At 46.2% G+C, this 17699-nt stretch overlaps 2 protein-coding genes across 18 annotated transcripts in view; one reads left to right on the top strand and one right to left on the bottom strand.

Annotated features, from left to right (window-relative positions):
- The window catches only part of TCTN1 (tectonic family member 1), a 37835-nt gene extending 31767 nt beyond the window's left edge, over positions 1-6068 (top strand). For 6 of the 7 annotated variants that reach the window (XM_035706703.2, XM_025473913.3, XM_035706704.2 and 3 more), the window contains one exon: positions 5762-6068. The gene's annotated coding sequence lies outside the window, so the exon portion shown is untranslated. Of the gene's footprint in view, positions 1-1264; positions 3219-5761 lie in introns of those variants that run through there. The other variant, XM_049101594.1, reaches the window with a different exon arrangement.
- The window catches only part of HVCN1 (hydrogen voltage gated channel 1), a 39115-nt gene that overhangs the window by 2943 nt on the left and 18473 nt on the right, over positions 1-17699 (bottom strand). For 9 of the 11 annotated variants that reach the window (XM_049101595.1, XM_049101598.1, XM_049101597.1 and 6 more), the window contains 3 exons: positions 8888-9157; positions 4420-4524; positions 1353-1584 (listed from right to left, as the gene is read on the bottom strand). In XM_049101595.1, the coding sequence (XP_048957552.1) occupies positions 1353-1584; positions 4420-4524; positions 8888-9157 (607 nt within the window). Of the gene's footprint in view, positions 1-1352; positions 1585-4419; positions 4525-8887; positions 9158-9473; positions 9523-17699 lie in introns of all 11 variants that reach the window. The other 2 variants (XM_025473918.3, XM_049101596.1) reach the window with 1 other exon arrangement.

The raw sequence follows: 17699 nt of genomic DNA on the forward strand, positions 1-17699 counted from the left end.
CTTTTTTAGACTTCTCAGACTGTCCTGCCACTATATTTGATAGCAGTGCGGCAATGGCGTTAGGCAGTCCTATGGCCTGCTACCATTAAGACAAAGAAAATTAACAAATCTCAGGCTTCTGGTTTTATCTGCAAAAGCAAATGTCACCATGGTGTGATAGAGTAATGGGTAGTAACTGTGTTCATGAGTCATTCATAGTTAGTAATGGTTCATCTACCTCAATGGCACATAACCTTTGCACAGAGTATTTTTCTGTTCAATGAATAATCAATTAGTATAAGCTTATTCAATAAGTGAAAAGCTTCCTTTGTTTCCTTTGACAGCCCAAATGAATATGCTTAATGGGCTTTCATCAGTAGATCTGAACTGGCTCCTAAAACCTGGGGGAGCCCACAGTGTCCACAGGCAGAGCCCCTCACACAGCCCTGAGTTGGAGATATGACACTTTACCTGCCAGCCCCCTGTGTTCAAGTTAGAGGGCTCCACACCTGCCTCACTCACTCTCCTCGCCTATGACCTACAGCCTGGCCTGCTGAGCCCTTGTCTGGGGATGCCCAGACCTGGCTGGACACCCTAGGCACCTGCTAGCACTTCAAAAATAGATACCCTGTGAGGGTCTACCCCAGACTTCCAGAAGCACTGGATGTGATTCTGATGTGGTGGGTTCACAGATGGATTTGAGTACCTCCGACTAGTTCACTGAGAGCCGAGCAGCTAACAGCAGAAACATGGCTTCTCAGAAACGAAGCCTCTCTGCACCACTAGGATGTGTGTAAGGAGTAGGGTCTCTACCTGAAGTCTGGTAGAGCATTATCTCCCCATGTGTGTTCTCTAGAGCCAAAGTCTACAACATGTTAACAGGGGTTATTTCCCCCTGAAGTGTCCACTTGGTTAATCTGGGGAACCCAGAGTTCTCAGAGACTCCCTCATGCCAACAAATGCTGTGACTTCCTCCAAGGGGCAGAATCCAGGGTGCTGCATTTCTCAGCATCCTTGCCCCCCCGCCCCCCCCCAGGGGATGAGGCTTGGGAGAATGTTCTTAGGAAACACCAAATTAAAAACAAAGGTGCTCTGGGAACCAAGCTGGAGGGACTTAACCAGAGATTAGTCTGGCCTCTTCTATAAATATCTTCTAGTAATCAGGAAAATAAGGCCTGACAGAGAAAAGTGGTCCCTCTGAGCATGTCTTAGTTTGTAACCATAGGGGCAGTGGTGGGACACCAAATCAGATCACTTTATTTTTTCTCTGGAAAACACTAACCAGGAGGAGATGGAGCCAGGACCTGGGGGTCTACTCCCAGGCTCCACCCACCCAGCACTCCCTCTGTGGCTACCCCGAGCAGGGGCCATACCGTTGATGATCCGGGCCACCCGCCACAGCCGGAGCAGAATCAGCAGCCCAAGAGCCTCAAACTCATGCTTCTGGAACAGGAGGACAAGGTCGAGGATGAAGGAAACCACCACCACAAAGGTGTCCAGGATTTCAAATTTGTGGTGAAAGAACTCCAAGCGGAAGACAAATAATTTTAAAAAAACCTCCATCATAAAAAGCGTCAAGATGGCAAAGCTTGAGTAGTGGAACACCTGGAGATGACAGAGGAGGCAGAGTGAGAACAGATCCAGGGCTGGCCACAGGCTGGGGCACGGCACACAGAGGACCTGGCCTTGAGCGCACCTGCCCGGGCACCAGAGAGTGAATGCATTCGTCTGACCCATCCCAAACTCCACCAGAGCTCTGCTCCAACTGGGGCTACAGCTGGGGCACCGCAGACAAGGGCTCTGCTCTGCCCTCTGCTCCCAATGGCAGGATTGAAAACCTCCACCATGCCCTTTGGCCCAGTAATTCCAATGCTAGGAATTTAGCCTAAAGCTATGCTCTCTCACATGTGCACAAAGGCATGTTGTAGCAATATTTGCTGCAGCATCATTTGCAGACAAAAGACTTTCTACATCATTTGTAGAATAGAAATATCTGTTAGAGGGCACTTGTCAAATGCATTACAGTGCCTCCAAATGGAGCTCTATGTAATTATTAAAGACCAAGGCTGACTCTTAAGTACTGACTAGAAATGATCACCAAGGTAGATGGTAATTAAAGAGGGTTGCCAGATCTTGATTTATAAGTACTAGTTTTCATTCAAGTAACCACTTCCATTCTAGGACAGGGAAAGTACAAAGTGACCTGGGACATTATATTGGGCCAGAAAGCAAGGAAATGCTCAAAGATGCTCAAACATGTAGTCATGTTAAAAGGATATAGCAGTCAGCTTAAAGAGACTCACAGTGACCAAATTTAGTGGGGCAATTCGGACACTGAACAGAATAACTATGATTGTAATACACTGAATAAAAAAAATAATCTATGAGTCCTTAGTGATACACACAAACATGGGGAAAAAAGGAAAGCTCCTCTTTATATATATAAAAAATAAAACACCAAAAAACCCCACCTACTAGATGTAAAATGAGTGCTAGAAATCTCAGTTTGCATCCCCCAGTGTATTCATTGACTTAGGCAGTGACCATCAGGTGGATGCTAATTGGGGATGAGGATCTTTACATGGCAGTCAAGTGTCACTGTGCAGATTATTTATAACTGCAACAGGAAAGTGCCCCTGGACAGTGGAACAGCTCAGCATTTACTACCTTAAGTGATCCCACTGAGTATCAGTGATAGTGACGTGCCACGCTATAAGGAAAACAGCCCATCAGCCAAGCACTGAAAAGTGCTAACTGGACCCTTGCTAACTGGACCTAACCTCTGGTGTACAGAGGTTACAGAACAAGGACAATGTAAGAATATGAACAAGTTGAAGGACCTCTGGGGAAACAGACAAGTCCAGAATGTGGGACATCCTACAAAATGACTGGCTAGATTCTGGGCAGGGGGCAAGGTGGGAGGATTCTTCTAGATTAAAAGAGACTGAGGAGATACAACCAAGTAGCATGTCAGAAGTCTGGTTTGAAGAGAAAAAAGCATTATAACAGATATTCGTGGGACAAATGAGGGAAATTTGAATATAAACTGGTTATGGAATTATAATTTTTTAAGTGTGGTAATGTGATTACGGTTCTGTGAGAGAAAGATCTTATTCTGAGGCATATTGAAGAATACTTCAATATGTGTGTCCTGATGTCTAACTTACTTTCAAATAGTCAAGAATACATGAGTGTGTTTGTGGATATATAGAGAAATAAAGCAAATGTAGCAAAAAGTGTATTTGCCATTTTTCATTTCAAAAAGTTGTGGGAGGGCAGCCTGGGTGGCTCAGCGGTTTAGTGCTGCCTTCAGCCTGGGTTGTGATCCTGGAGACCCGGGATCGAGTCCCACATCGGGCTCCCTATGGGGAGCCTGCTTCTCCCTCTGCCTGTGTCTCTGCCTCTCTCATGCTCTGTGTCTCTCATGAATAAATAAATAATATTTTTTAAAAAAGTTGTGGGAAAAGGCACAAGACAGTGAGGGGCACCTGGGTGGCTCCGTCAGTTAAGTGTCTGCCTTCGGCTCAGGTCATGGTCTCAGGGTCCTGGGATTGAGCCCCACGTTGGGCTCCCTACTCAGCAGGGAGTCTGCTTCTCCCTCTGCCCCTCCTGCTCCCCCTGCTTGTACACACACTCTCTCCCTCGAAAATGAATTAAAAAAAAAAAAAAGGAAAAAAAAAAAGTACAGCAAGCATGTCACTGATTGTGTTAAAAGGAGAGAGAGGGGGATCCCTGGGTGGCGCAGCGGTTTGGCGCCTGCCTTTGGCCCAGGGCACAATCCTGGAGACCCGGGATCGAATCCCACATCAGGCTCCCGGTGCATGGAGCCTGCTTCTCCCTCTGCCTGTGTCTCTGCCTCTCTCTCTCTCTCTCTCTCTCTCTCTGTGACTATCATAAATAAATAAAAAAAAATTAAAAAAAAAAAAAAAGAGAGAGAGGAAAAATATTTATCCATCTGCAGAAGGACTTGGGCTGGCCAGAGAAGAAAAGCTAGCAGCTGCCTTGGGAAAGCTGGACAAATGTCTGGGATGGGCTCAGGCAGCAGCTGTGAATTGAGGAAAAACCAGTGGGCAGATCTCCAGCAGAGGGACTAAGTCAGAATGTTGACAGGCTGAGAAATAGCTCATCTGCTGCTAAACATGGGATCGTATCAAGCCCTTGGTTAGATCCTCCCTCTAGAAGCAGTGACACACCCCAGCTTAGCGGTCTAGCACCACTCAAGATTCAAGCCATCAAGTAAAATGAGAAGGTTTCCTTCTATAGTAGATGCTTGTCTACAATTTTGGAAAGAAAGACATTTTCTCTGCTCTTTCGTTAAAAGCACCCAATTGACTTAGTCCATTAAGGACTTGCTACTCCCAGGTGGGTGCAATTTGCCCCCCTCTGCCCACCTCAGGAAACATAGACGTGAACTGTAGTAAGGGGCCGCTGGCACTCTACCTTGGTGGCATAGTTATTCTTGTCACCCTGGATGATCTTCAGGTCCAGAATGAGCTCGGCCAGCACCAGGAGGGCATCCAGAATGACCAGGCAGATGATGATAACCTGCAGACCAAGGCAAGGAGCGAGAAACTGTGAGACCTTTCATCTTGAAGGGCCAGAAACATTTAAGGGAAACCATTAGGTGAAGATGCCAAGGATGAGAGCCTGCTGCCCACTAGCGAGTGCCTTCTAGGCCTGTCGGCCACCACTCGCCCCCCAGCCAGTTCCTGTCCTCCTAGAGCTTCTCTGCATGGGTGACAGTCACCACTGGTCTTTTGTATTCATTGACTGTTTCTCAGCATCTCCCAAGCAATTCCTAGATGGCAAAAAAAAAAAAAAAAATTTTTTTTTTAAGTTTTAATTTTCCTATTTCTGGAGATTTTCTTGCCAGGGTATACCCAGAACAGATGCTCAATAGATAATTAAAAAGATCTGCCTCAGAGATCTGAGTCACAGAAGGCCTGCTGGGGACTGCTTTCCTTTGGGTAGTGAGATTATGATGATGTCCACTGTATGCATAAAATAGCTTCTGCCTGGAGCCGGCAATACCTGCCCCTGCTCACTGTGCTCATTAGGGGTAACAGGCCGATGGAATCCTAGTTCCTGGGGACCGAGGAGAGGTGTGGGAAAGACAATCTCAGCAGCTCTGTGACCTGCTGGTGGAGGAGGACGGTGGGGACCAGGGTACATCGCCTGTGTGCTCTCATTGACAGTGACAGAGGCGGTGGACACGCTGGCAGGGGCTCTAATGGCAGGGCAAGGGGCTACGGGGTTTGATGGTAGAAATGGCAGCAATGGGAAGAACCCCAAAGGCCACCGTGTCATCCTTCTCTTCCCTTGGGAATTCTGGGCCTTCACTGTGTCCCTCAGGGCCCCACATCCTACACCTGATGCTCTTAGGTAGATGCCGCGCATCCGTCTGCCATTTCCTTGGCAGTACCGGTGCTCTCAGGTTGAAAGGGAACAGGCCTCAGTAAAGACAAACTTGTAAACCTTTTTGACCATTTCAGCCCATAGCTAATCATTTCAGTAATTAAAGTGTTTGAGGACATGGTTTACTGTGAAAATTACATGGCAAATTGCTTTGTAATGAAGTTTTTCATACGTATCCAAATTCAGTAGCTCAGTAAAGATTCAAGCCTCTGGCAGCTTAATTTTCTTCTCTTCTCTCTTCTTCTCTCCCTTCCTCCCTTCCTTCATCCTTGGTTTTATTTTAGAGCTAAAGGGATGTGAGAGCTCATCTGGTCTAAGAACAAGGCACACAGATATTAAAAACATATTATGGCTTCTTCCTTTTCAGCCATAAAAAGGAAAACGCCCTGATACGAGCTACAACCTGAACGACTGGAGAAGACACGATGCTGAGGAAAGAAGCCGGACACAGAGACCACACATTGTCTGATTCCATTTATATGAAGAGTCCAGGACAGGTGAATCTGTACACCTAGAAAGCGGATAAGCGGTTATCAGGGGCCAGGGGCTTATTGTTTAATGGGTACTGGCTCTCCTTTTGGGGTGATGGAAGCATTCTGGAACGAGATGGTGGTGGTGGTTGCACAGCATTGTGAATGTGCTAAATAAATGCCACTGAATTATGCACTTTAAAATGATCGACTTTATGTCATTTTCTCAATTAAGAAAAGCCTTAATTAAAACAGACCTAAGGTCACAATGTGTGGGTCCCAGTCCTGGCCTCTGTCAACTAATCCCCAGAACCTGAATTTGCCACTTCCGAAAGCAGCACTATTTCTGAGGGGAGTCACATCACAAAGAGAAATGCTGAGAATTCAGGTGAGCTGGTTAGTTCCAAATCCAGACGAGGCAAAGAGGGCCAGGCCTCTGCAGCTCTACGGAGTACAGGCTCTGGGGCTGCAGCCCTGGGCCGCCTCCTGCACTAGCCTAGACCTTGGGCATCTCTCAAGACTGATCAGCCTCCGGTGTTAACTCTAGGCTTTAAACATCCTCGTGGAGAAAATGGGGTCGACCAAATTTTCCACCGTAGAATGACAGTGGTAGCATGATATGAGGTAATGTGCGAGGGGTGCTTAGTACAGGGCCCAGCCATAGTGAGCAGGCAATGAAGTGAAGATCCTTGACCTTTCTGAGTGTCCTCCACTGGCTCAGCTACGCTGTCCACCCATGGATTCCACAGCAGCCCAACATACCCCACATTCTCTCCCTTGCTTGTACCATTCTGTGTGAGAAGTGATGGCAATTAACTATATATCAGGTCTCCTAGGCTGCTTCAAACCATGGAAACAGGTAGAGAATGCATCCAAGAAAGGGATACCAGAATCTTCTTGCATGTTGATTCTACTGGCTGAGATCAAACCCCTGAACTGAAATCCCCAGCTCCATAGTGGTCTCCCTAAGCCCCTCTACAAATCTAGTTGTGTGACTCCCTCCCACCATACATTTAGATTTTCCATGGCCACCCACTGCCCACAGATGACCTCCTAGCACCTCCCCTCTTGCCAAGTTATCCCTCTAATTGCTATACACATCAGCCATGTAGACCCTTCTCAATTCCAGGAATGTGGCAGATCCTCTGCAAAGGCAGCCCCTCTGCCTGGCAAGCTCCTCCCCTTCCCATTCAGAGCCTGGCCCAACCTTCAGGCGTTAGAGGAAATGTCACCTCCTCCATGACACATCCTCTGACACCCAATCCTAGGTCAGGTGTCTCCCTACCCCTAGGATCTCTTAGACCCCCCTTCTGTTTCCCTACAGAGGGTTTCTCTTCACTTGTAACCAGCATCATCTGGGCGACAGCACCTGGAGCGCCCGCCTCTCCACAGGCCATGGGCCCTCTGAGAGTGACGGGGTATATCTGCCATGCTTGCCACTCTATCCCCCTGCAACAGTGGGTGCTCGAGAAGCAACTGTCAAGTGAATGACTAAGCAGCCCTACTTATGTTTCAATGGTCAGTCGTCTTCTCCAGTAGGAGTGTCCTTAGAGGTCCTGGCTCAGGGGGCAGCCCCGTGACCCAATCAGGAGATGAAGGCCCTCCCCGAGCAGGGAGGTCCAGGGTTCCCCTTGCAGCTGGAAGGAAACTGGCTCTGTCTTTCTGCTTCTGAAATTGAGGGTTTGGGATTTCAACCCCAACAACTTAATACCACATTTCCTTTCCTGTCATAGACACATAGGAATGCACTGAGCCTGCTGGGCTGTTTGGCCTGTTTCATTTCTCTAAGCTACGTGAAAGCAAGGAAAAGACCAAAATAAATTTTTTTTTTCTATTTTACCCTGGAACAAAGACAGTGATGGGAGGGGCAAAGGCTGTTTCTGCTTCCAGAGGGGAAGTCAGCTCTAGGGGGGCGCTGGTTTATTTCAGTTCAGGAGGACACCTGCAACAGGGTCCCCAGAATGACTCCACTTTGGGACCTGGGCTGACAAGGGGCTGCGTGATTCCCTAGTGTCCCTGGGTCTCCTGCATTCACCTGGGCCTCTCAGAACAGGTTTCCAGACACCCGCCTGCCCAGTTGAGGGCTGGGGGCTAAGACAGTGCCCATCAGACTTGACCCGCACTTGTGCTTCAAAGTCAGATGCCAATAGACACCAAACCCCTCACTGTTCTCTAAAGTCTGCGTGTCCTTCTCAGGTTCTCCTGTACGTGCACCAGGAGGTCGGTGGTGGGCGACACCGGGCTCCACGAGATAAGAGACTGAAGCCCCTGTGGTGATAAGTCTGTAAGGCACAGGACCCTCTTGGCCTTGTTCCACTCAGGGCAGGCCCTCTGTGTTGGCTGAGTGAGTGCAGGAACGTTTTTTCTGCCTCCAATATCTTCGCTTTCGTTTATTTTTATGAGCAGGTACACTAAAATCTGCATAACATAAAATTTACCATAACAAAATCTGAACCATTTTCAAGTTGGCACATAGCTCAGGGGCAGGGGCACATTCCCCAGGTGGTGCAATCGCCACCACCATGTAGCTCTGTAATATCTTCATGATCTCACATGGCAACCTATGGGCGTGAGGTGGTCCCTTGCCATCCTGCCTTCCCTTCGACCTGTAACCACCTGTGCTATCTCTGTGGATTTGTCTCTTGTGGACATTTCACATAAATGGAATCCTACAGTATGTGGTCTTTTGTGCCTGGCCTCTTCCACTGAGTGTCATGTTCTCCAGGTTCATCCACTCATGGTAGGAGTCAGTGCTTCATTCCTCTTCACGGCCAGGTACGGACAGACCACATTTTGTTTACTCATTTGTCAGGTGGGAGACCTCTCACCTACTTTGGTCCATGACTGGTTTTCTCCCTGACGACACGGTATCCGCCTGGTGCTATGTGGGCACCTGAGCCATGGTTCGTACCCGGGAGACACACGTGGAAGGAACAGGGCAGTGACAGGCCCCCACACTCGCCTCGTGACTCCTGGCTGATGGCTCTGCCCCACCCCAGCCTCTTGGGCCTCTGCCCACCTACCTGAAACCTGTGGGAGCTGAAGAGCTTCCTTAATGTGGCCCTGAAGTCGAGGGGGGGCCTGGGCGTGGGGGCCGCAGTGGGGTCGGCTCTGCCCTCCTCGCCCGAGGCAGCTGTTGGTGGCGGCTGCTCCTCCTCTTCATCGTCCTCCTCATTCTCCCATTTCTTATAGTTGACATTCCAGGCATGGTAATCGTCCCCAACGACAGTGAAGTGCTTCAGGAACTTGCTCATCCTTTCGGCCGGAGCCACTCTGGCCCTGCGGGAGCTGGCCTAGAGGAAGTGGGGAGAGAGCGAGCGCTCAGGCCAGGCCAACCTCCGAGCGCGTCCAGACCATGCGGACCTCACGTTGCTCTGGCGGGGAGTGGGCCTGGGCCTGGCCACAGGGGTGCAGTGTCCTGGCACTCAGAGGACCATGCAAGCAGAGACCGTGAGGTCACGGTGGTTTCTTGTGCTTTTATTTTTGGAATGCAGGGTCTCAGTGCTGGTGAGGCAACAGGAAACCCCAGAAGCCATCAGGCCTGTCACTATGGTCTGGATGGCAATAACCAATGAACTTGGTACCGCAGCCCAGTCACAAAATACCCACCACGTGTAAATACCGGAAGAGCGGCCCCATGGTTCAGAGACATCACAACCTGAAAAACCGGAGGTGAGAGTTGGCAGGGCAGGGGTGTGGAAAGCCAAAAGTAAAAGTACCCAGAGTTTCACAGAAAAGTGAGCCACCCCCCCCCACCCCCACTTCATGCCACAGATCAGTTCTTGAAATGTGAGTAGCAAATAGATTTTCCTAAGTTCAGCCAGTGCTATTTTAAGTCTACTATGGACAGTTGTTTAAAGACAAATGACTTCAAAGCAAAAAAGCAAATAATCCTCCCTTTGCCCAACTTACCCTACCAGATATCAAACTTCTATAAAGTTCAATAATGAAGACTTTGGGGTATGAGTCCAAGAATGGGCAATATGATCAGCGGAACAGGAAAAGAGAGCCCGACCAGACCCATACCCCTGTAGGAAACTGAATGTGATGGTGGTGGCAGTACAGATCAATGGGAAAGGGCTAGAGAGGTCAGGACATCTGGCCTTCACAATAGGAAACCAACCAACAAACATAAAAGATCCCTACCTCACACCCTACACAGAATAAATTTCAGATGCATTAACTGTAACATATATACATTAAAAAAAAACTTTAAAAGTCTTACAACAAAATATAGGCAAGTGTCTTCATGATCTTCAAATAGAGAAAGGTTGCTTAAATAAGACACAAAACAAAACAAATGGATAGATTTGATTCATCAAAACTAAAAGCTTTTATGTTTCTCTCTCTCTCTCTCTCTCTCTCTCATACACACACACACACACACATACACACACACACACCACAGTCATATAATGTGCTTAACAGAGGTTTAGCATCCAGAATATATAAAGAAATCATACAAATTAGGAAAAAAAAAGATGACTCCATTGAAAATTGGTCAATGAATATTAACAGGCAGGTCACCCAAATGGCAGAGACACACAACCTCACTAGGACTCAGGAAAATGTGAATGGCAAGAATTCTAAAGTCTGCAATAGCAAATGTTGGTAAAGATGTGAAGCAATGGGGTCTTGAACACTAAACGCAGTAATTGACACTGGCACCACCATTTTGGGAACTAATGTGACACTGTTTTGTCAAGTTAAAGCTGTACATATCTTTCCTTAATAATCTAGTGATTCCATCCTGAAAAAGTCTCCAAAGAGAACCCCTCTCCATGTGCTCAAATCAGTGATATGTTTAAGAATGATCACTGCAAATGTCCACCTAAATGGTGGGAGATAGAAAAATGAGCCTTCTCTAGTCATGGAATGAATACTATACAGCAGTTAAAATGAATGAGCTTCATTACTGTGTATCACTGATGACATCCACAGGTATCCACCTGGCAGTACCGAACACAGTAGATCAATCCTTCCTTCACTGGCTTCTGGGATTCCATACTCTCCCAGTTTTCCTCCCACCCCAATGGTTACTTCTTATTAGTCTATTTTGCTGGATTCCATTAAGAGAAAGACCTTATATTTAAGTATTGACATTCCTAAGGCTCAGGTGTCTCTTCTTCACACTCAGTTCCTAGGGCTTCTCATTCAGAGGAATAGCTTTATTTATTTATTTATTTTTTAAAGATTTTATTTTTTATTTATTCATGAGAGACACAGAGGGAGAGAGACAGAGGCAGAGACCTAGGCAGAGGAAGAAGCAGGCTCCATGAAGGGACCCTGATGTGGGACTCGATCACAGTACTCCAGGATAAATACCTGAGCCGAAGTCAGATGCTTAACCACTGAGCCACCCAGGTGTCCCTCAGAGAAATAGCTTTAAAAGCCATCTATACATGAATTATACAGAAACACTATCTCTGATCCCAACCTCAACTAAGGACATCCACCCTTAGTTATCTAAAAGGCATCTTCTATACCTGGCATGTTCAAAGCAGAATTACTCATTTGCAACCCAAAAAGTCCCCATCTCAGTTTAGGACATTTCATTTGTCTAGTTCCTTAGGCCAATAACTTTGGCATCGTTCTTTAAATGTCTCTCTCCTCATTCAATACTAATCTAACAGTAAATTTCGTTGGCCCTACCTGTAAACTACTTTCCAATAAAGATCACTTCTCCCCATCATTTCTTGCTATCTGTTGCCTGGATTACTACAGCAGCCTCTAACCTCCTCCCAATATCCATTCTCCATCCAGCAACTTGAAAGAATTTTCTCAAATATAAATGAGATCATGTCATGCTCTTCCTTAAAACCACACGTAAAAACAAAAAAAAAAACAAACAAAACCTTCACATGTTTTTTTTTTTTTTTTTTTCCAGCCTATTTAGGCTTTCTTCCTGGAAATGTCTTCCCGCAGACATCTGTATGGTTCACACCTTCACTTAGGTCAGGCTTCTGCTCAAATATCACCTCCATTGAGACCTTGTCTGGTCGCCCTTCCTCAGTCACACTGCATCCACTTACATCCTGCTTCATTTTTTTCTTTCTTTTTGTTTAAGATTTTTAAAGTAATCTCTACACCCAACATGGGGCTCAAACTCACAGCCCTGAGATCAAGAGTTGCATGCTCTACTGACTAATCCAGCCAGATGCCCCTCATGTTTCTTTATTGCACTTATTGGTGACATTATATATGAACTTGTTTATCTGTTTATTATCTGCCTACCCCTCCACCCCCAGACTCTAAGCTCCATGAGAGAACTTTTTCCATTTCAGGCAAATGGCACGCCCAGTATCTTGCACTTAATACACACTCAAAAACAAATATTTAAGTGACTGAATAAATACATAAATGTGGATAGGTCTTTACAAATATGTTGAGGGGTGCCTTGGTGGTTCAGTTGGCTGAGTGTCCAACTCTTGTTTTTGGCTCAGGTCATGATCTCATGTGTTGTGAGATCAAGCCCTACACTGGGCTTTGTGTTCGGTGGGGAGTCTACTTAAAGATTTTATCCCTCTGCCCTGCCCTGTGCATGTGCTCATGCATTCTCTTTCTCAAATAAGTAAATATATGTTTTAAAAAATTAAAAATATGCTAAGTTTGGGGGTACCTGGGTGGCTCAATTGGTTAAGTGTCTGACTCTTGATTTTGGCTCAGGTTGTGATCTTAAGTGTTGTAAGATTGAGCCCCAACTTTGGGGTCTCTACTGGGCATGGAGTCTGCTTAAGATTCTCTCCCCCTCCCCTTACCTCTCCCCCACCCTTTCTCCCGCTCAAAAAAAAATATGTACGTTAAGTTTAAAAAGAAGAGGGATCCCTGGGTGGCGCAGCGGTTTGGCGCCTGCCTTTGGCCCAGGGCGCGATCCTGGAGATCCGGGATCGAATCCCATGTCGGGCTCCCGGTGCATGGAGCCTGCTTTTCCCTCCGCCTGTGTCTCTGCCTCTCTCTCTCTCACTGTGTGCCTATCATGAATAAATAAAAATTAAAAAAAAAAGAAAAAAAATAAATAAAAAGAAGATATATTAGAATATGAATATAATATCACTTAAGTAAAATTTTTAAAATACATGCAAAATATTACTATATGCTGTTTTAGAAAAGTATAAAGTGGAAGTGTAAACATACTAAAGAATAGGATTTCTCTTTCTGGTCATGATAGAATAACTGGTAGAAGATTAGGCCTCTTGGGATCCCTGGGTGGCGCAGCAGTTTGGCGCCTGCCTTTGGCCCAGGGCGCGATCCTGGAGACCTGGGATCGAATCCCACATCGGGCTCCCGGTGCATGGAGCCTGCTTCTCCCTCTGCCTATGTCTCTACCTCTCTCTCTCTCTCTGTATCATAAATAAATAAAAATTAAAAAAAAAAAAGATTAGGCCTCTTGCCATAAAAAAAACTACAAAACTGGATAAAACATATGAAATTTACTGCGGTCCCTGAGAGAAGAGAAACAGATAAGGTGAGCCCCACACTCACCCTGGCTTTCTGCCTAGAGTACTTTCTGGACTGTAGCAGCAAAGACCATAGCTCAAGGCTATTGAGCCTCCCTCCCTCAAGAATTTGCATGGCAAAGTACCTGAGAAAGAAATGGAAGGTCTACAGAGAAGGAGCTCCAAAAAATCCAACTTAGGTGAATTCTAAACAGCTGAAAAACTACCAGAGATGACACAAGGCAAGGTTGGGAGATATGTGAGTTCCAAACATCCAGAGTAGAGATATCTTGTTGAATACCCTGAGCATTCAGTAGAAATTCCAGAAAGGTCATGCCATATTAGTAGGTATAATCCAGCTGTATAGTAAGAACTACCTTAGATCTGTCCCAAATACACTTTAAAAGAAGCCTTGAAAAGATCAAGCAGATGCCCATGTAAATTGACTGCCTATTGGAACAAAACTCAAACTCTATTAGGAAGAACAACAAAAAACACTCAATAATGTAGCATTTATAAATACACAGCATGCAGTAAAAAATTACTAGACAGATAAAGCAGAAAAACATGACCTATAACCAGTGGAAGCATTAGCTTACCAGCTTAAAATGGACAGAGATAATAGAATTGGCCAACAAAGACCTGTGAATAGCTATTATAAATATGTTCAAGGATTTCAAAGAAAATATGAGCTTAATGAGGGAACAAATAGAGACTCTTTTTTTTCAGATTTTATTTATTTATTCGAGAGACCCACAGAGAGACAGAGACATAGGCAGAGGAAGAAGCAGGCTCCCTGCAGGGAGCCCAGTGCAGAACTCGATTTCAGGACCCCAGGATCACGACGTAAGCCAAAGGCAGATGCTCAACCACTGAACCACCCAGATGCCCCAAACAGAGACTCTTTCTTTTTTTTTTTTAAACTTTTATTTATTTATGATAATCACACAGAGAGAGAGAGAGAGAGGCAGAGACACAGGCAGAGGGAGAAGCAGGCTCCATGCACCAGGAGCCCGACGTGGGATTCGATCCCAGGTCTCCAGGATCGCACCCTGAGCCAAAGGCAGGCGCTAAACCGCTGCGCCACCCAGGGATCCCTTTTTTTTTTTTTTTTTTTTCCAAACAGAGACTCTTAATAGAGAAATGGAAACTATATATAAATCAAAATGGGCTCAAAGCTGATTAGATACCATAGGACAAAATATCAGTGACCTTAAAGACACAGCAACAGAAAATATCAAGTGGAAACATGGTGAGAAAAAAAGGTAAGGGGAAAAAACAGAGCCTTAGGGACAATATCAAGTGGTCTAATACACATGTACGTCATGTACCAAAAGATGAGCAACTGGGGAGAAAGAATTTGGACAAATAATGGGCTGAAAAAAACTTTGCAATTTTTTACAAAAGATTTTATTTATTTATTCATGAGAGACACACACAGAGAGAGGCAGAGACACAGGCAGAGGAAAAAGCAGGTTCCATGCAGGGAGCCCAATGTGGGACTCAATCCCGGGACTCTGGGATCATGCCCTAAGGCGAAGGCAGACACTCAACCACTGCCCAGGAGTCCCAAAACTTCACAATTTGATGGAAAAATATAAACATGTAGATCTAGGAAGCTCAATGAATACCAGGGAGGACAAACATAAAAACAAATGGACTGGAAGAAGACACCAAATTCATGATGGTGGTTGCCCTGTGGGTGGGTAAGAGCCAACAATGGAAGGAGTCAAAAAACACCTGAGTGCTATCTGAAAAACAGCCTTTCTTTAAGATTTTATTTATTTGACAGAGAGGGAGAGTACAAGCAGGGAAAGGGAGAAGCAGACTCCCCGCTGAGCAGGTTGTCCAATGCAGGGCTCCATCCCAGGACCCTGGGATCATGACCTGAGCCAAAGGCAGATGCCTAACCGACTGAGGCACCCAGTGCCCCTGAGAAACATCTTTTTAAATTACATAAAGATTTGAGGAAGGGACGCCTGAGTGGCTCAGCAGTTGAGTGTCTGCCTTTGGCTCAGGGCGTGATCCTGGAGTCCAGGATCGAGTCCCGCATCAGCTCCTTGCCTCCGGGGGAGCCTGCTTCTCCCTCTGCTTATGTCTCTGCCTCTCTCTCTGTATCTCTCATGAATAAATAAAATCTTAAAAAATAAAAAAAAAAAACAGATTTGAGGAAAACATGACAAAATGTTAATAGCTGTTTATTCAAGATGATGATTATCTAAGTACTTGATAATATTTGTATTCTTTTCTATTTTTACACTTTTCAAAGTAAAATAAAATGATCTCTCTCCAATAATACACCTTGGATAAATACTCAGATTTTTTCATAATGGGTTTCAGGAGCTCAGGAAAGGTTAGAGTCCAAAGGGGTTACCTGGTCTGATCTCCCCACTCTTTCAGAGATGGGAGCGTTTCTGAGATGGGTTTGTTCAAGGTTTCAGTGCACTTGGGAGTAGAGAACTCAAACTCTTCTGCCCTCAGTCCACTGTCTTTTCATCTGTTCTATGAAGCCTTGTACACTTCCCAACTCCAAATCCGGACAAAGGACACTGCCTCTTGGAATTCAGAAGCCTCCCTAAATTCTAACATTTTCTGGTTAAGTGCCCCGGGGAAGTCTGCACCCCAAAGGCTGCAGGGTGATGTATGGGATGTGTGTGGAGGGGGTGGTGCTTCAAATGCTATATCCAGGAATCCCACGGTTTGGATTCCAGACTGCCTACTCTGCTCAGTCTTCTGTATGCTTCAGGTGCCTTAGGAGCTCCCTACTGGAGACTTCCTCAGATACTGAGAGGTCCAAGGAGAGCTCATGACCAATGTATAACCTCCTAAGAGTGAACCTTCTGATTCTTTCCCCATCCATGATCCTGGAGCCCGTCTGGCTCTCCTCTCCCCACATATGCTATTCATTTCTTCCTCTTCTACCACCCCAGTCCAAGCCTTCATCCTGTCACCCAGAAGACTACAACAGTCTCCTCATAGATTGCTCTCCCTGGACCCAGTTCTTCCAGTGCATTCTCCAACCAGTAGCCTGAGCAGACCTAAGAAACCCTTAACTCTGATCCCAGCACCTGATCATATCACAGCCCCCTGCTTTTTGGATAAAAATCCAAGATCCTTCCTATGACATACACAGCCCTGTGGGAGTTGATCTAATCTCCTTCCCCATGACCTTCTCACCACACTCCAGCCATGCTGATTGCCCTTCTCTTCCTCCAATGCTCTGCACTGTCCCCAGGCTCAGTATTCGAATACATAGGCTCTTCCCTCAACCTGCACTACTCTTCTCCCCACTCTGAGCTTGGCTCACTTCTATGCCTGCTTGAGCCTCAGCTGAAATGTCCCTTTCTCAGAGAGGCCCTCTTCCTTGACCCCTAAAATCTAAATCAGACCCCTTCTTAATTTTATAACCTCTGTTTTTTACAGTTTCTAATCAGGATTTTTTGTGTGTGACCATTTATTACTTCCCTTTCCATATTAGCAGTTAGGCTCCAGGAAAGCAAGGCCTGTGTCCCCAGAGTCTCATGTGACACCTGACCTAGAGCAGAAGCCCATCAAGCATCTATTGGCTGAGGGCACTGATACCCAGTCTCCCATGCTGGGCTGCAGCTTATCTCAGGCTGGACTCTCCATTGTTAGGCTCCTAGGGTTGGCCACGGGCCAGGTCCACAGCTATCCTGAGGTCCTCTGGGCAGCTACTGACCATAATTCCCCTGCCCCCAAAACACTTTACCTGGCAGATGGAAACTTTCTGTGCTAGTTCTCAGTGTGGCGGGAGCCATGGGAGTGCTTTGCAAAAACCACATATTTTACTGGAGAGGAAATTTTTCTTTCTGAAACTGTGTGACCAGTAAAAAGCAACTTTCAGTAATTTGGGATGAAAATGAAAATATTGACGGCACTCAGCAGAGCAGAAAACAACTCTGGTTTTAAGTAAAAAATATGGTATACCCAAAGCAGAGAAGTTTCAGAAAAGGTCAAAAAGATAGCTGATCAGGAAAACGTGGGCCTCGGCAACTCCACCCACCGTGGGCTCTGGGGTTCCTCCCACTCTGCCCGGGAGGATGGAAGGCTGACTCAGTGAGCACTGACCTCGACCTCGGTGCCCAGCCCGGAGCTGCCCCTCCAGAAGTGCTGGCCATTTGTCTTCGGCAACACAAACTCTCACTTAAACTCCCCTGACTTCATCATCGTCCATGGATATTGTACTTCTCTGCCCACCAGCCCGCTGCCTGGCTCTGCGAGCCCCAGACATTTTAGTCACATGAACTGATAGATCCCCTTTGCAGCTTAAGCTAGATTGAGTTGTGTCTGTCACTTGGAACCCCAACAACTGAGACCAGTAGAGCCCCTGGCACCAGACACCCCTCATCTCCATCTCCCCTGCATCAACCTTTGCCAT

The sequence above is a fragment of the Canis lupus genome, chromosome 26, assembly GCF_003254725.2.
Source record: "Canis lupus dingo isolate Sandy chromosome 26, ASM325472v2, whole genome shotgun sequence".
NCBI lineage: Eukaryota > Metazoa > Chordata > Mammalia > Carnivora > Canidae > Canis > Canis lupus.